At 32.6% G+C, this 20118-nt stretch overlaps 1 protein-coding gene across 3 annotated transcripts; it reads right to left on the reverse strand.

Moving 5' to 3' along the window:
* Window positions 1-6956: 6956 nt before the first annotated feature.
* On the reverse strand, window positions 6957-19572 carry chaf1b (chromatin assembly factor 1, subunit B). Of its 3 annotated transcripts, none has more exons than NM_001328129.1 (14): window positions 19415-19572; window positions 18774-18907; window positions 17497-17629; window positions 17294-17414; window positions 15162-15265; window positions 14860-14956; window positions 14371-14455; window positions 13161-13254; window positions 12912-12981; window positions 12121-12212; window positions 11876-12035; window positions 9476-10015; window positions 7880-7959; window positions 6957-7668 (listed from the first exon to the last, which is right to left on the reverse strand). In NM_001328129.1, exons 2-14 carry the CDS (start codon window positions 18897-18899, stop codon window positions 7529-7531), a joined length of 1842 nt encoding a protein of 613 aa, NP_001315058.1. In that variant the 5' UTR covers window positions 18900-18907; window positions 19415-19572; the 3' UTR covers window positions 6957-7528. The 3 variants fall into 3 exon arrangements, 2 of the variants coding, with proteins under 2 accessions (NP_001315058.1, XP_087122413.1); XR_015498803.1 differs by having other exon boundaries at window positions 7013-7668; window positions 7880-8715; window positions 9069-10015; window positions 19415-19494; XM_087266287.1 differs by having other exon boundaries at window positions 7013-7668; window positions 13161-13302; window positions 14184-14455; window positions 19415-19494.
* Between the last annotated feature and the right edge of the window lie 546 nt (window positions 19573-20118).

Raw genomic sequence — 20118 nt, forward strand, 5'->3', positions numbered from 1 at the left:
CTCACAACAATGTCATAACAATGTAAATACAATGTCAACAATGTAATTACAATGTCAACAATGTAATTACAATGTCAACAATGTAATTACAATGTCATAATGTAATTACAATGTCATAACAATGGCACAACAATTTCATAACAATGTATTTACATTGTCATAACATAGTCATTACAATATCATAAAATTTTAAATACAATGTCACAACAATGTAATACAATGTCATAGCATAGTCATAAAAATGTAATAACATTTTAATTATAATGTCACAACAATGTCATAACAATGTAATTATAATTTTAATAATGTCATAATAATGTGATTTAAATGCCAGAACACTGTAATTACCTTGTCATAACAATGTATTGAAATTGTCATTAAAATATAATTACAATGTCAACAATGTCATAACAATGCAATTACAATGTCAATAATGTCATAACAATATAATTACAATGTCATAATTATCTATTTACAATGTCAACAAGGTCATATCAATAAAATTGCAATATCAATAATGTCATAACAATGTACTTACAATGTCAACAATGTCAATGCATTTACAATGTCAACAATGTCATAACAATATAATTACAATGCCATAACAATGTCACAACAATATCATAACAATGCAATTACAATGTTATAATGATGTAGTAACAATGTTAATACATAGAAATTATATAAAAAGTTTGTAATTACTGTATACACGTACTGTGTATATTTACATAAAAACACAAATACAGTACTTACAATTTATTAGCAATGTAATGAAATAGTAATTAAAATGAAATAACAGTAATTGCACACAAGATAAAAGTTCACATATTACATTTTACAATGTCATAACTATGCAATTACAATGTCATAACAATGCAATACAATGCCATAACAATATAATTACAATGTAATAACAAAGCTATTACAATGTCATAATTTAATTACAATGTCACAACAATGTTTGTTCAATGTAATTAAAATGTCAACTATATCATAACAATGTAATTACAATGTCATTACAAAATTATAGCAATGTAATTATAATGTCATAAAAATGCAATTAAAATGTCATGACAATATGATTACAATGTCATAATGTAATTACAATGTCATAACATAGTCATTACAATGTCATAACAATGCAATTACAATCTCACAACAAGTCATAACAATATAACTAAAATGCCATAATGTAATTAAAATGTCATGACAATATGATTACAATGTCATAATGTAATTACAATGTCATAACATAGTCATTACAATGTCATAACAATGCATTTACAATCTCTCAACAATGTCGTAACAAAGTAATTACAATGTCATAACATAGTCATTACATTTTAGTAATAATGTCACAACAATGTCAAAACAATGTAATTACAATGTCAATAATGTCATAACAACATAATTATAATGTTTATAAATATCATCTTGGATGAATTTACAATGGAATAGCAATGTAATGATATAGTGATTACAATGAAATAACAGTAATTGCGCACAAGATAAAAGTTTGCAATTACATATTCCAATGACTTAACAATGTAATTATAATGCCATAAAATGTAATTACAATGTCACAACAATGTCATAACAATGCCATAACAATGTCATATCAATGTAAGTACAATGTTGTAATGATGTAGTAACAGTGTTATTACATAGTAAATATATACAAAAAAGTTTGTATATCATCTGTACTATGTATATTAATGTATACAACTATAGATAACCAAATACTATACAAGCATTATACAAAGAAACATTTACATGCAGAAATATTATCTTGGATTTAACTACAGTGTAATTGCAATGTAACGACTGTGTAACTGCACTCAAGATAAACGTTTTTAATTACATATGTACTGTGTATATTTACATATAAATATACAAATATAGTACTAGAAATATACAAAGAAACATGTTTATAAATATTATCTTGGATGTAAATACAATGTAACGACACAGTAACTGCACACAAGATAAAAGTTTGTAATTACATGTGTACTTTATATATTTACGTATACAACTATAAATAAACACTGTATGTTCAATATACAAAGAAATATTTACATTTATGAATATTATCTTGGATGTAACTACGATATTGACATAATAAGTATAATGTAACGACACAGTAATTGCACACAAGATAAAAGTTTATAATTACATATTATCTCAGATGTAAATACAATGTTATAACAATGGAATTACAATGTCATTACATCCAAAATACAAGTTTTTAATTACATTGTTGCCTTAGAATTACAAGGTTCTTACTGCGCTCTAAATGATTTTGAGATATTGAGCTCAAAGTGTTTGTATTCCATATAACAACAACATGTGTGTAACAATTCTCTTCTACACATTAACATGACAGAGACGTAAATAAAAATAAAGTCTTAAAATGTAAACTAATAACAAAGATCACAAAATGTAAATAAGTTGTAATTTAATAAGAATATGTGACAAACTCAATTTTGACAAACAAATGTCAGGTAGAACCTTATAATGCTGAGGTGAAGATACTGTACTGCACATGAAACATACAAAAACACATTTACAATACTATCATAAATGTTATTACAATGCAATGCAATTACAATGTTATAACAATGTAGTAACTACAATGTTGACATAGTAAAAAATAAATCGAAACAAAAGTTTTAAATTATTTATTTACTGCATATATTTACCTATAAATACACAAATACTGTTTTAAAACATTTAAGTTTATAAATATTATCTTGACTCTAATTACAATGCAAAAGCAATGTAATTATAATGTAATGACATAGTAATTAAGTTTGTAATTACATGTGTAGTGTTTATTTACGCATACAACTATAGATAACCAAATATTGTACATGTAATATACAAAGAAACATTTACATTTAGAAATAATATCTTGGATGTAATGACACACAAGTGATTGCACACACGACAAGTTTGTAATTACATAATACAGTTCAGATGCAATTACAATGTTATAATAAGGTAATTACATTTCAGTTGTAATTACAATGTTAAACAATGTAATTACAATGTCATTACATACAAAAAAGTGTATAGTTACTTATGTACTGTGTATAAATATAAATACACAAATAGAGTACTTGAAATATACAAAGAAAATAACTACTAAGTGTAACTACAATATAATAGCATTGTATTGACATAGTAATAGCAATGTAACAACAGTAACAGCACACAAGATTACATTTTGCAATCACATGTGTACTGGGTATATTTATGAATACAACTATAAATAAACACTGTACATGCAAAGTACAGAGAAATATTTACATTTATGAATATTATCTTAGATGTGACTACAATGTAATTACAAAGTAACGACATTAATTACACCCAAAACATGTTTTTAATTACATATTACATTTTTGTAACAATGTAGTAAATAGCATTGTTATAACAATGTAACTACCATGTTATTCAGATGTTATTACATTGTTATTACATAGTAAGCACATAAAAAAATTTGTAACCACTTATGTACTGCATATATTTATGTATACATACAGAAATACAGTATATTAAATATACAAAGAAACATTTAAGTTTATTAACATTATCTTGACTGTTATTACAACGCAATAGCAATGTAATTATAATGTAATCACCTAGTAAATAAGTTTGTAATTACTTGTGTACTTTGTATATTTACATATACAACTATAAATAAACACTGTTAACAAAATATACAAAGAAAAATTTACATTTATAAATTTTGTCTTAGATGTATCAACAATGTAAGAACATGTAATGCCATTGCAATTACAATGTAGCAACAACATTATTTACATCCAAAATAAACGTTTTTAATTACATACTACTGTTATATGGCACTACATGCATGAAACCATTATAATAAACTTTTAATTAATTCCTTAAAAATTGATTGAGTTTGAAAATTGAAAATTTTATTTTTTATTATTATTTTTTTTTGAGTTTGAAAATTTTATTCAAAAACACATTTTAAACAATGTATTTATCAAAACATTTCAAATGAATGACAATTGTCTTCACACTATATATTGACATAAATTTCTAATACATGTCATTGTTTCTTAAGCAGGTTCGACTGGGTCAGTTGGCGTTTCTGTGTGGAGTTTGCATGTTCTCCCTTTGGGGATTCCTCCGGGTGCTCCGGTTTCCCCCACAGTCCAAAGACGTGCGGTACAGGTGAATTGGGTAGGCTAAAATGTTAGTCTATGTATGTGTGCGAATGAGTGTGTATGGGTTTCCCAGTGATAGGTTGCGGCTGGAAGGGCATCCGCTGTGTAAAACATGTGGTGGATAAGTTGGCGGTTACTTCTGCTGTGGGGACCCCAGATTAAAAAAGGGACTAAGCTGAAAAGAAAATGAATGAACGAATGTTTCTAAAGCATGTGCAATTGTGATATAAACGCTTTTTTATTCCAAAAGATAGTTATAATGCAAAATTATCAGGATAACACAAATATCTTCAATTACTCTGAAATATACCTTAAATTGCCATGAATTAATTTCTCCATTTTACATGTGCAATTGTCTTGATAAATGATGTGTTCTTCTTTAGTTGAAAAATAAAATTTACCTACAAAATATATAATCATCTGCTTTTCTGAATTGATTTCTGCAGAACTGAAATGTATGAACAGTATTTAAGACAAATATATTCTAAATAATGAATTAAATGGCCTAAAAATGAAAACTAATCACTTACTTTTTTCCACAGAAAAGTAATTTACAGTATCGTGTTAGTAACTGTTACATGCAGCTAAAATTACGCTGTAACTAGTTACACACAACAAAAAAAGCATTTTATCTTTTTATCAACATATTCTCGAAAATTAGGAGAAATGTCATCAGCAGTTTACAAATAATAAATCCAGAGAAACTTTCACAGAATAAAAAGGTCATTATAGTAGAAGAGGATGTGCCATGGTTTGGATGTTTTCTGTAGCAGGAAGGTTAAACAGTTCCTTGTAAAAACAATAAACTAGTAATGAAATGGTTAGCCCGAAGGCCTTCTCTAAATCTCTTTGAAAATCTTTGCAAAATCCTTGGTGACTAAGAACTCAGTGTTTAGACTGGAAGATGGAAGAAAAGTGAAGCAAGAGATGTGCTGAAGCCATTCAAACCAAGTCCTGTACACCACCTATTCATTGTTCAATTTCTTACATTTTTAGTTGTTTATTTGCAAAGTTTTTCATGCTACAATCATGGCAGGATAGTTCAACCCAAAAATCTAATTTCTGTCATCAACGCCTTGACTTGTTCCAAGCCAGTTTGACATTTTGAAAAATGTTGTAAACCTGTAACCATTGACTTCCATAATAGCAAAAAACAAACACTATAGAGGTCAATATTCTATCGAGGTTCTCAAACATTCTCCAGTATATCTTCTTTTGTGTTGCCTGTGTGTGATGCAGGAGCAATGCAAATGAATTATTATTACAGTTACTGGGTCTTTTTTTTTAAATGACAATGCTTTTGGGTTTCTCTCATGTCAGCAGGAGTGTGAGTTTACCAGCAATGCTTCGAGGAGGAACAAACCACAAACCAACAACAGGGCCATCGATGCAGAAAGGAAATGCCATCTGGTCTGAGTCAAATAAAGATCTACTGTGGAGCAAATCACACAAAATGTTACTGATGGTTAAGAGAGGAATGTCACTGCACTCTGATGGTTATGAACAGGGCTTGACATTAACTTTGGCTAGAAGATTTCCAACATTACTAGCCACTTGCCATTTTCACAAGCCACAGTTTTGTTGCTTGGAAAATATATTTTTATATCAATAAATGTGACTTTGACATGCTAAAATGAATTGATTTAGATGTTGTGTTATCCACATGTCTTGGCATTTATTTTTACTGTTTGTGTGTGTTATGTATGAGATTGCTCACTGTGCGTGAGCAAATGGGTTGTGTGGTATTACAATTGGTTTTTATTTGACATGACTTTTTTAGGGGTCAAAATTAAGGATTTACCAAATGTATCTCTGACCACACCAAAAAGATATAATTATTTCTTAGCCACACATGTTAAATATGTCAAAACAAGCAAATATATAGCTGTATGCATGGACTTTTTATTCAACAAAACTTTTTTTAACTGTGATTTAAAGATCTATTGTCATGTATCTGAAATATGCACAGTAATCTGTCCTAGCTAGAGGTCCCAGATCAGCAGTTCCTACAAATTAACGGGGAGTTAATTTCATATTAAAGCAATGTTCATGTAAAGGATGATAATTAAACTATATATTAACAAAAACAACTGTAAGCAAAGGAAAGCAGGTAAAAACATACCACGAGTGATGAAAGGATAATCACGTGCCTAATAATAATTAAAACGAAAGCAGTGACTGCTGCTGCTTACACAAGGATATATATATATATATATATATATATATATATATATATATATATATATATATATATATATATCTAGTGGGAGCGGCTGTCTAACCCGCAAAAGCTGAAATCTTTTGCGGGTGTTAATGTAAAGCCCTAGTTATAAACACACTCAGAATAGGCACCCAAACATTGAAACAGGATCTTGGAGCAGTGGAAGAAAGTCACCTGGTCAGAAGAGATCTCTTTAACATCATGTGTATGGCTGCATACACTAGTGCTCTGCATACTGATGGAGCCAGGATAAACTGCAGGTGGAGGCAGAGTGTGATGATCTGGACAATGTTCTACAATTCTGAGCCTGGTCATTTATGTGGATGTATATTTGATGCTACCTAAAAGGCACCATTCCAAAAGTGGTAGTTCATCAGGTTATCTGAATATTTCTATTTACTCTTAAAATAGAAGATAAATAGTTATTGAGTCTTAAAACATTTCTTTGTGAATATTAAAATTTGTACATTTTCCATAAGCACTCTTAAAATATGATTCCAAGAGGTTTCGAAAAAGAGGTTTTTAGTCAATAGTTGTTTTTTTTAAACAATCACTTATTTCTTTGAGACAAACATATTTCTGCATGTACAAGTTCCACGAATGTTAAATGCTTTTCATTGAAGCATCTCTTGCAAAACATCCTCTCATTTTAAGAGTTTAAATGCAATTATGTTTGTGTAGCAAAACAGGTTCCTCTAACTCAATCTTGCTATTTATTATCATTTATCAAGAGTAACAGTATGTGGTGTGTTAAATTTACAAAAATGTGGGTATCCACTATATCTAAACATTTTGCATTTCAAAGATAAGAACATTCCCGTTCTAAATATTTTTTTATGAAGATGTTTCAAACAGTTGGTCGTACAGTAAAACCTTGTCAATAAAATAAAAAAGGAATTTAAGCAATGAGGAAAAGGTTATTTTGGGAAGTAATTAAATGCTTTTCTTTTACAATATTTCATAGAAAATGATGATATGAAGATGAGTTATACAAGTCTGTTATCAGGTTCCAAACATCCTTGAAGGCAGCCCTTTAGGTTTCTGCTTTATTTTTCATCTCTGAGGATGTGAGGGCTAATACGGAGGCTGAAAGAAGTATGTGAAGTGTCTATGGTTCCTTGGGTTTGACAGTAATTTCGGTGGCTTCTTTGTTCTTGCTGCTCTGGACAGAACCATCAGGGACATCAGTCTTGGATCTCTTAGATTCAGGAGGTTTGCATGCAGGGTCACTGGAAGGAGACGGTCTCTCTGTCATAAAAACAAACAAACAAAACACATTTATGAAAGATGAAAAAGACAAATCAAGCATATGCTGCTACATGCACCCATACTTTGGCTAAAAAATTGTGAAATATATTTTATGAGAGTATTGGGAAAAACTATGGTCTTTAATCTTTTAATCTTTACTCAATAAAAGAATATGAAACCTAAACAGCAAGCAATGAAAGGTGCTACTAACCATGTTTGGCTTTCTCTGTGGATGATGGAGGGACGAAAGCAGCAGGGGATTTTGAAACAACTGGAGTCAGTGAAATACGTCTAAAAGAAAAGTCAGACCAAAGCAAGAACACATTTAAAATAAAAACATGTAGACTCTTCACAAACTGTTGTGACAAGATTTACCATACTATAAAAGACTCCTACATATATCAGGAAAAATGAGATACAGAAAATACTAATTCTAAAATAACTGATATTTAAATAAGAAACATATAATGTGATTAATTGAAACTTTTAATGCTGCTTTAAGTCCAACTGAACAGCACTGGATATAAGAAATCTAAAGAAAATTTTGAATTGTCTTAAATGCATAATTTCAGGTGAAAGTTTTGTTTAAAACAACTAAGGATGCAAGGATTATAGATTTAGATTGTATGATTATAGATTGAGAAATAATCACGGTTTCATCCTCATCACGATTATGCATTCATTCACTCTAAAACACAACTAGTTTAGTAAAATCACAAAACTCTGCATATTTGTTTGTTGCTTATTGCGGCTAAGTAAGCAAATAATGCAGCACAAAATAGTATTAAAATCAAACAACTGTCCATTTCTCATTAGAATTAAAAAAAAAAAAAAAGTAAAAAAAAGTTCCAGGCATTTAAACATAAGTAATAATTTTACACTGAAAATAAATGACAGAACAATGAATAAGTAAATTAATAAACAAGAAAAAATAAATTAAAAAAAGTGTTTGTCTAATGTATTTCTAAGCTACATATTAGCCAAGTATTTCCCTTTTAAAGAGAACAAAATGTAGTCAAAGGCTGCTAAACCTCTGTCTGAAAGGCACTTTTGATCAACTAGATCAACTTAATTGGTATTTTCATATTGTTTTTGTTTCTCTTTAGATTAGAAATGTGTATATTCCATACAAGTATAAAGCTGATCGTTCAGTTCTTGTAACATGACTTGTGATGCGCTCGTAGCATTCTTTCAACTAGGTGCGCCTGGAAAGCTTGAGCACGAGCCGTTACCAATATGCCCTCCAGCTGCTCCACTCCACTGGAAATGAGCTTATACGCACCAAAGAACGGGATATGTGAACGGCCCAAAGTTAAAAGCTTCAGCCACAGTTAAAAATCAGCCTTTTATGCAGTGTATGTGCGTATTGTGTACAAGCTCAGGACTTTAAACTAGCGCACAGTTGGCAAAAGTTTTAGTTGCAGCAGTTTTGTTTTGTGCAGAAACGAGATGTCGACAAGCCTTTATGATTAATTAACCGTGATGAATTAACGCATGGTTAATAGTGGAATCGGTCAATAGTTGCATCCCTAACAACATCTTACTGAATTCAAAGTGAATGGTGGTGTACAGTTCAAACTGTGTTACTTTAAATCAATGGTCTCAAACCACCGTAGCTCTGCATAGTTTAGCTCCAACCACCTCCAACTCACACCTGCTGAATAGTCTCTAGTAGTCTTGATCACCTTGATAAGTTGGATCAGCTGTGTTTGATTAGGGTTAAAGCAAAACTGTGCAGAACTGCAGCCCTCGAGGAATTCACTTCGAGACCTGTTTTAGATCATACCACGTAGGTGTGCTACCCTACCTTGGAGTGGGTCCTTTTGGTGTTGTGCCATTTTTAGAGTTGAGTGGTCCAAGGGGAGTGCTGGGGGCTGTATGGGGAGTTAGCGGTGCTCTGCTGGACCCAGGGGTGGAGGGAGCAGATTTGGGTGTGCTGGGGGCAGTACTGGAAGCGGCTGCTGGGGATTTGGGGGTGCTGGGTTTGCCCCATCCCTCAAGAGTGTTGAGTGTGATTCTTCTGGGCTGAGCTTTGGTTTTCAGAGCCTGCGGTGTGCGTTTCTCTTCTGTACCAGAAACACTGCTGGTTTTGGAGGACGCAGGACCAGCAGATCCCTCTTTCTCTTTGTCCTGTGCAGCAGGTGTATTGGCCTGGCGAGGCACTGGGGAAGCAGTCCTGCCATTGGCTAAGGCTCTCTTGCCTTTCTTCTCATTGGTGGAAGATGGAGTCACCATTTCCAGTGGTGGTTTCTCCTTCAGTGGGGTGCCGAGCTCCCCCTCATCAAATGATATGAAGGAGCAGTAACCGTCAGTGGATGAAACTGCCAAGAAGGAGCCATCACGAGACCTTTAGAACAGTGTGAAGAACAGTATGTGTTAGTCAGTTTTAAAACTATTCTAGTCTCTTGATGATTTTCTTTAATAATTTACAAGGACCTCAACATCAAGCATATAATAAGGCAAGAAAAAAAGCCAGACATGGCACTTATTAATTATAGCATCTCTGAGTGATGTATTGATTGAAGCAGTAACAGTTACTGCTTATTCTCATGCATAATGAGCACTGAAATACTATTGATCAAGACCCACCCTGTAAAAAACTTTTAATCCAAGTACATAAAAAACAAACAAAAAGCAAACACACACACATACAAATCCCCCAAACAACTACAACTGCTGCCAAGAATTTAAAACCAAAGTTCAGGATTACAATGTCCAATTGTAGTACTAGCAATTTATGCAAATGAGCACATATTTAATTAAATACTGTTTCATCTGCATATTAAAAAACATTTTAGGAAAAAATTGCAATGCAATTAATAATCAACTGCAGAGTTATGGTGGCAACTATTAGTTTTCTCAATCTTTTCACGTAGCATTGGTTCCCTTAAAGCTGCAAAGGGGCATGACCAATCAGACTAAATAGAAAATTAAATGCATAAACACATTACATGGGCTGAGTTCAAAAATCACATACTTCCATACAATATAGAACACTAAAAACAGTATGTGAGCTTAGTAGTATATCAAAAGTACTACTTCCAGCGAAATTCTGAAGTGAGCATATGATGGACGCTATGCTATCCCATGATGCACTGCAAAATAATTCATGAATGGAAATGAAGTGACGCAACTGACGCAGGTAGGTCATGTGATTATGACAAAATGGCGGATGTGGTAAGCCTGAGTTCCATTCATAATACTCACATACTGAATAGAACGTACTTTTCTAATTGTCCAGTACTAAATTTAAATTATAATGCAGTACCTACTTAGTAGGCGATTTCGGACACAGCCCTGCATTTGTGTAGTTGGCCACTGATGTGGAACAAGTAGCCTCGACTCACAATCATCAATGATTGAGTTCACCCTAAGGTCGATGATAGGATTGAGGTCAGGGCTCTGTGCAGCTCTGTCAAGTTCTTCCACATCAAACTCATTCAACAATGTCTTTATGAAGCTTGCTTTGTGCACAAGCCACAGAAAAGCTGGAACATATATCAGCCTTTCCCAAAACCTGGAATTAGTGTACTGTCCAAACTCTCTTGGCTGAAACATTCAGATTTTTCTTTACTAAAATTAAGGGGTCAAGCACAAGTCCTACTTAGCACTTAAGTGTCACCCATTGTTTTAACAAATGTTTGTCAGTGCTCAGTGTCAGTAGACTGTATGGCTAGGTGCTTGATTTGATACATGTAACAACAGGTCTGATTGAAATACCTGAATAAATAATTGCACCTACCAGTCACGAGGCACAAAAAATGACTTGCAATAATTTTGTGAACAGAATAAATTGTTTGCCCTGCTGTCACCGTGATAAACAAGCACCACTTAGAGATATTTCAACAGATTCTTCAGGAGTTCACCTGAAAATGAAAATTTACTCACCGTTTTCTCTCCTTAGAAAAAGTTCCATAAATTTGGTTTCTTTTTCTGTTAAACACTAAAGAGGATATTTTAAAAAAATGCTGAAAACATGTCACCATTGGCCTCCACAGTAGGAAAAACAAATAATTTGGAAGTCAATGGTTACAGGTTTCCAGCATCCTTCAAAATAACTTCTTTTGTGTTTAAAAGAAATGTCAGATTTGTAACAAGTATGTAAGTGATGATTTAAACGATGAGAGTTTTCAGTTCTGGGTGAATTACAACATGGACTCAAAGAATAACCCAGTCTGCACAACACCATTTTGTTTGTGTGTCTTACCAGCTGAGATCACTTAAAGTGTGATAGTGGATGTTGGACACATATCCGAATGGGAGTGTCTGTTGTGTGTCGTAAAAGAAGATAGAGTCTTCTGATGCAACTGCAAACACCAGTCGATATGGCAAATTAAATGTGTTTGCCACTGGCTTGAGAGAATCATCTGTAGATGCAGAAGGAGAGTGTCACAGTCTTTTTATTGAACAGTGCACAAACAGAACAATGGTGTAGAAGGGTATTAGGAGTACCTTCAGCTCTCTTCGTCCTCAGTTCAAAGTAGACCGGACTGCAGCGGACAGCCAGGGTTGCTTTAGATGGACAGGGCAGATGAGCAATAGGCCTGAAACACCACACATGTCAGACACTAAATATAGTCACACAAATCAAGATAACTGTCTGCATTCAGGCTGAGGGTTGAAAACTCATTCTAACGGCAAACCACACATTTATACAAATATTATACTGGAGAAAGAAATGTTTTTCATGCAAAATATTAAAAACCACCAATACTTAAAAAAAAAAATACTATGATTGAAAAGATGATTAAATGTTTATTTAAAAATTGTTCTCTGATCAAAACAACCGTAAAACATAATTTAGAAAATACTTCAAATTAATTTTATTTTAAAGCAATATTATTTCCACTGTAACTCAGTTGCTATTAATCATTTAAAGAGTATATGTGATTAGCATAATGCCTGGCAACGACCATGATCACAAAGTAATCTAGAGCAATTTTACTTCAAGATTACAATGTCAAAGTAGTTCTAAGGCTTTAAATAAGATTGGTAAAATCAAATTTTGATAGCACTTGAAATTTTATAATTAATCAAAAGAAAATTTGGGTCAAGGAAAAAAAAATTGAATTAAAAAACAATTGATTAAAAAAAAAAAACATCATGTTAGCACAACCATGATAAAGGCAATAAAAAAATCTATACGTTGATGCATTAGTTTATAGTGTCAAAGATTAAATATTATCCATCCTATAGATTATTACACGGATTTACCACAGTACAAACAGATTTAGAGCACAAACCTCTTAAAGCTTTTTCTAGAGAACACATATGTTGTGTTTGTGACATTCTCTCCAGCCTCAACACACCCAGCTACAAAATAAGAAAAATCAAAAGATATGACTAAACTACGCAAGGCATGAACAAGAAAGTAAGCCCTTTGGTAAAATACACTGCACAATGTATTAAATAAGTCAACATAAAATGCATGCACGTAAACATTTACTGTATACAGACATGTAAAAGTGTATTTAAAAAGTGTAAAGGTGTACCTGGCGCCAGGAGGAATGAGCCATCTGGTGTGAAAGTGAGACGTCTGAAAAACGATCTCATGCTGTCATCATGAAACATTCTGTAGTTCTTCACCTGAACAAAAGCAAATAAATCTAAATATAAAAAAATATTGTGTATATACTTTTAAAATAAATTATATTCAATATATAAAACATTCTACAAATGCCAGCTTAAAACAATAAATGCAAAACAACAACAAGCAAACAAAAACAAAAAGACACACACATCACCTAAATTGGTCTCACAGTTCAGTTTCTTTATGATTATCGTGTCATTGATTCGGTTCAATTTGTTATCTTGGTGCATTGACGATGCTTTCTATCCACAATAATACATTTTTTTCTTCACAACACAAGAATTCAAAAATTTGTAAATATATTTATTATATTTAAGCAGTCAGATATATTAACTGTACCTTTAATTTTACCTGCCCAAAGAAAACACTCTTTTTGAATGGTTTAAACAAAACTTAAACACAGGTACAATGACAGAAGACAACAGAAGATAACTAGACAGTAAAGTTCGTCGAGACAAACTTTGAGGCTGGCTTGACAAAGCCTGTTGGTAATAGTTTATTTAGTTTAAAAACAGTTTGAAAAAGTATAAGTAGCATGTTATTAGCATGATTCTAGCATGAATTAGCATGATTCTAGCATGGATTAGCATGTTATTAGCATGAGTGTAGTAAAAAGTTGCATGTTATTATCATGATTCTAGCAAGAATTAGCATGTTACTAGCATGATTCTAGAATAAATTAGCATGTCACTAGCATGATTCTAGTATGAATTAGCATGCTACTAGCATTATTCTAGTATAAATTAGCATGTTACTAGCATGTCTCTAGTATGAATTAGCATGTTACTAACATGATTCTAGCATGAATTAGCATGTTACTAGTATGATTCTAGCATGAATTAGCATGTTACTAGCATGATTCTAGCATGCATTAGCATGTTACTAGAATGATTCTAGTATGAATTAAAAAAAAAAAAAAAAACACTATTCCAGGCATCCACTGGAAAACTGTCTGTATAAAAACCCTACGTAATAGTAGTAGTGCATTCCAACAGAACATGCTTTCTAGACAGGAGTCTGACAAAACAGTTTCTGATTGGTTTTGGGAGAAGCTGAAATAAGGTGGAAGTTTTATTAAGAATAAAGAGCAACTGAGGATCACAGAAACACACCTCTCCATCTGCAGTAGCGGATGATGTCATCTTACTGATGCTGTAAGCTTTTTTTCTGTTGTGAGCACTGTACACACGCATCACCCTAAAACACAGATTTACATGTGGTCAATACGCAAAACAGCAAACCGGTGAAAGTGTTAAAGATTATATGACTATAATGAGCCTTATCTAATGAATATGACGAGTTTAGATGCAAAAACATCCAAGTGCCAGGTGATTTTTTTTTCTAACCAAGTAGCTTTCCCAGGCTCCTGTGTGCAGGTTCAGTAATTTCATTTTTTATAGAAAAGAATACTTTTTTTTGCTTGTGAAATTACTAAGTAAATGCTAATGAGAAAATGCTAATGTTGAAATATTTCAGATGACACTTTTCACATCTAAACTCGTTATGTCTTTAAAACACTATGTCTACAATGATATCAATATTAATCAATATATTTAAAAATAAATAAAAAATTTATTAAATAAATAAATAAACATGCTAACCTGTCACAGCTTAATGTGCTGATGTACTGTCCAAGTGGGTCCCACGCTACTCCTTGCACATAACTCTTATGATCATTAAAGATGCACATCTTCTGACCTGTAAACAAATTAGGGATTGTATTCAATTACCATAAAACAGCATAAGGTTTAGCTTGAAAACAAAACAAAAACAACAACATTAACACAATACAAAATTTCAAAAGTGTCTTATCCTCATTTAGGAAACACTCCTATTAAAGCAAGAAAAAAAAGAAAAGAAAAAAAAAAAGCACAGGTTCTTTAATCTGCTTTTGGCTTCATACCCTTGTTGACGTCCCACATGATGGCAGTGTTGTCCACAGAGCCTGAAGCCATGAAATTCCCATCACTTGTCCATGAGATATCATATACATCCTCAATATGTCCCCTAACAAACACATACAATTGTGAGCCTTCACATAAGTTTCACAAAAAGAAAATAACTTGCAATAAACCTAAAAAGTTGATTCTGTAACGTGACATGCATCTAAAAAATCCTGAAAAGATTAACATACAAACAAAACAATAAGTAGTACAGGCAAAGCATGACACTTTCATCAGATATCATGCATCTGAACGTGCTCATTTGCAATTCACTTTCCATTTCAGCCACATATACATACAAATCACCCCCCCCATTTATTTGATTTATTTTTATACAGAGACTTTGTACAGCATGACATGTTGTGCCAGAGTTAGCTATAAAACTTTACATCTGTAGTCCTTGGATAAATACAGTTGAAGTCAGAATTATCGGCCCCCTTTGATTTATTTTAAAATATTTCCCAAATGATGTTTAACAAAGCATTAAAAATTTTCATAGTATGTCTGATAATATTGTTTCTACTTGCGAAAGTCGTATTTGTTTTATTTCGGCTAGAATAAAAGCTGTTTTTAACTTTTTAAAATCCATTTTAAGGTCAAAATTATTAGCCCCTTTAATCTATATATTTTTCTGGATAATCTACAGAATAAACCCTTGTTATACAATGACTTGCCTAATTACCCTAACCTGCCTAGTTAACCTTATTAACCTATTTAAGCCTTTAAATGTCACTTTAAGCTGTATAGAAGTGTCTTGAAGAATATCTAGTCAAATACTACTTACTGTCATCATGGCAAAAATAAAATAAATTAGTTATTAGAGATGAGTTTTTAAACCATTATGTTTAGAAATGTGTTGAACAAATCTTCTCTCTGTTAAACATAAATTAAGGGAAACAATAAAAAAGGGGGGGAGGGGGGTTAATAATTCTGACTTCAACTGTAAAAAATGTTTTTCAAAGTTGTCCTAGGACAAAAATGGGTGTTGTCCTACAGTTTTAGGACAACTTCGATAAAAGGTGATTATTCGCTTCAAATGGTGAATACAGTAAATATATATTTGTGTGTGGTGTGGAATGTTACATTATAGGTCATTTTTTTTCTAGCCTGAAGTCAATTGTTACATTTTCAGATTCACAAATGCTGCAACTTGCTCCATTTTATGAATGTTCGCTGTAATTTTCATCCATGCATTTAGGGTAGGACTCTCTTCTGATGATTTTTTTTTTCTTTTTAACAGACACCAACAGTATATTTGTACACTTTTCCCTCTTTTAACCTTTCTTGGGGTATATAAAAAATACTACAAAATGGTATGGCAGATTTAAAGATAATTTGTAAACCATTGTATATATTTTTCCAATAGACCTTAATAACAGAGCATTCCCAGAAAATGTGATTTTAGTGTTTCTATCTTGTTTTCTCCAGCATACAAACAAATTACCAGACATATCAGCTCTTTGGTTTTTGTTTTTAATCTTAGTCATCCAACCTTGGCTGACTGAACAAAGAAAATTGCCTGTAGAAGATTTCCACACTAAAGAAAACAGAGCCTCAAAGTAAATAACTACAGACCAAGGGTACTTTAAAGGTGTTCAGATGCCAATGCTACCTTTGATCCATTTCAAACTCCTGAAAATGAACCCTTTTGCTCTGCCATGAATTGGTTCAAAATAACAGTCAATTAATAGATTTAGCTTGAAGCATGTTAGGTCCATGTAAGTTTTAAATGTATCGGTTATGTTAATTTTGAAATTGTAAGACCATACAGCATTTTTCTTGCTCCAAAGTATGTATGCTTTTGCGCTTTGTAATTTTCCAGGTTGCTGACATGCACATATTCCACACCAAAGGAAATATTTATAGATTCCAGAATATACTGATATTTAATGCCTGTTAAAGGAACTAAATGAATTTCACAACGTTCTTCACATAATCACTATCAGAAAAAATTTTGAACTTAAAAAAAAAGTTACAGGCTCCAATAACATCAAAGCTTGCATTAAGAGGACACATTAGTCAAATATTCATTTCATGCTGATTTAAATGTAAAAGACAATCAAGAGGTAATAAAAAAGGTCTAAAATCAAACCTTAGAGTCTTGACCACACTCCAGCTCTCTTTATTAAGTTGAGCATCTTCCTCTTCCTGAAAGGTCGGAGTTTGTTCAGGCTCCTTATTGTCATTCAGCTTCCAAAGCAAGATGGCCGCATCTTAAGAATAAGACACTACATTTAACTTTTTACAGCCTCCATACACAATTTCAGCCAAGTATTGGAATGACTTTTAGCTCACCATCTCCCCCAGAAGCCAACACTTCAGCAGTGGGTGAGAAACGCACTACATTCACTGCTTTCGTGTGTCGTGCCAAGTTAGACAAAAACTCAACGACCGCTTTCCCATCAGGCCCTTTATCCACACGCCACATCTGAAAATGAGAGCAGATCTCATCTTACTATATGAGTGCGTGCGATGAACATCAGTACAAGTCCAGAAAAAATAAAAATGAGATAACCATGTGACATTAATTGTATGTGTGAACTTTGCATACAGAAAGTTTGCAGCCACAGTCTCCATTTTAAATGTTAAAATAGCTTCACGAGTAAAAAAAACGTTGTCTTTTAAGAAGATGTCTAAGAACGAAGATGACCCAAGCTGTCATGTCAGCTTCAAACATTAAAAGACAAATCCTCAGCAAAAAAAGGAAAGCGTAAGTAGGCGCAGAGTCAGGATAGCTTTGAGGGATGCTGGGAAAGTATATTTGAATCGATGGAAGATGAAGGTGAGTGGAAGAACTGTATATGTGATTTGATCCCTCTCCCTCTCTCCTACTAAACATGCTGAGGAGCGCTAAACAGAACAAAAACAGTTAACCTATCAAATAAACCACATACCATGTATAATAAAGCTGTATTAATGCATATTTCCTGCTAGTTCTGTGTAAACTATGGCAAGCAGAGTTTATGCATTCATTTATATCAGTTTGAAGTAATATATACACAGGTGCACTGCTTGTCTAAATAAACTACAACATTTAGTAATGTTATAATATTTAGCTATGTGATAATTGATTATTGTCTGTACTGTAAGAAGGACTATGTCTTGTACATTCTTCATGCTTTATTTTCAGCTTCTTTTTGATAATAATAAACTTGAAAATATGAATCTGAAGCTTTTGTTACGGCATTAAAACTAAGATAAACGAATCAGATCTTTAGTGTTTTTCAAGTGATGAGTTAAACTGTTTTTCCACACTAGTAACTGGACATATACCGTTCTTCCGCTTTTGAGATTGTAAATCACAATAATACTTTATTTTTAATACTAACACTGAACAATGTTATCTCCTCAGAGTCAAGGAGCTTTTGTCGTCTATCTTCAAGTAAAATAAAAATATATAATATAATGTTCACAGTCCAAATGAAGAAAATAGTATTACTTAAAATGTGAAAATATAGATTATATGGTTCTTCGTCTCAAGGTTTCATATGATATCTCAATTGTATTAATTTAGGAGGCACTTGTGATGTATGCCAATAAATCTAAGCAGAGGTTTTTTCTCTCTCTCTTACCCGGACTGTGGTGTCCACTCCAGCAGTGGCCAGACGCTGTGTTTTTCCATCACCGCTCTGTTGAAAGTCCAGACTGTACACTGGCTCCTTATTATGCCAGGCAATCTCACAGGTTACAACCTTCATCCTGGCACCTGATGGGCAAGGATATGACGACATGAAATATTAATATAATACATAATGAAAATGAAGGAAGGGGGAATATGAGAGAAATAATAGACCGCAGAAGACGATAGTTTGACAGAGGGCATACACTTGGGAAAAACTAACATAAAAAAACTATTGAACAGCTTCACCACAGCACAGTAACACACGGTCTCTATACTAAGCTATCAGTGAGGCTGAAAACAAATAACGTTACAGTAAACAAAACCAACACTGCACACATCTGAAACAAGTCCATAAACTACAAACACAAATATGTATCTGGCGAGAACCATTATTACAGCGTATTTAGTGAAATATACCAACATTGCAGTGTTTTGGTATCGTTAAATACTTGTTTTACGAACTGTTAACGCGGAATTTGGAACAATAAACAAACGTTAAGTACATCACAGCTGTTCTCGAAGAGATATATAAGTAAGTAACAAACATAACGACGGTCAATAACAGACGCAAAATATATTGTAATTACATACCGGTTACTTCGTCAATCGAAGCTGCGACAGTCGGAACAAAAATGTTTTAGTTACTTCGTGAACAAGTCCCGCTTTCACCCAAACAGACGTCTTTCCCGCGCAGCTTTCTGACAATGACAACTTCCTGTTTCACGGGTTGCCAAATCCCTCATCACAAATCCGCCGTTGGGCTGTGGCGTTTTCAACATCCACTTGAAAAGCACATGTCGATGTTCTGAAAAGTGCCAACAATATAGTTTTGTGACCAGTATTTGGCAACCTAAAATATTTACAGCATTGGAAAAAGTTAAGAGACCCTTTGAAAATTTGCAGGTTATCTGAATTTGCTAGTTATGATTTTAGATAACGTTAAAATATTTTGTACTATGTAAAGGTGTAATCAAATCTATACCAATTTTGAAGACAAAACAATCTTTGTCTTGCAGTAAATTACAATTTGTATATATAACAAATGTTTTTTTTTATTGTGATTTAAGTAATTGAAATTGAATAATTGAATAAATTCAATTAATTGATTAATTAATTGAATTAAGCTATTGCACCAAATACTGATTTCTTAACATTTCTGAAGTAAAAGAAAAATGTTATTGTGTTGTCTAAAATGTTTTGTTAACTGTCTGTAAAGGTGGGATAACATTTCTATGAAATTCCATGTAAAATATTTGGGAGAAGAAAGGTGATTTAGGTGACTTTAAATGAGGCAT

Source organism: Danio rerio, chromosome 9 (assembly GCF_052040795.2).
Source record: "Danio rerio strain M-AB ecotype USA chromosome 9, GRCz13ab, whole genome shotgun sequence".
In the NCBI taxonomy this organism is placed as follows: domain Eukaryota; kingdom Metazoa; phylum Chordata; class Actinopteri; order Cypriniformes; family Danionidae; genus Danio; species Danio rerio.

Excerpts from the sequence above, each read along its gene's own strand:
- chaf1b (NM_001328129.1), bottom strand. The coding sequence starts at position 18,899 with ATGAAGGTTGTAACCTGTGAGATTGCCTGGCATAATAAGGAGCCAGTG. Across the intron at positions 15,266-17,293 it reads AGTGTGGTCAAGACTCTAAG|GGGACATATTGAGGATGTAT; the intron begins GTTTGATTTTAG and ends TGTGTTTGTTAG. Across the intron at positions 14,456-14,859 it reads AGCACATTAAGCTGTGACAG|GGTGATGCGTGTGTACAGTG; the intron begins GTTAGCATGTTT and ends TCTGTGTTTTAG.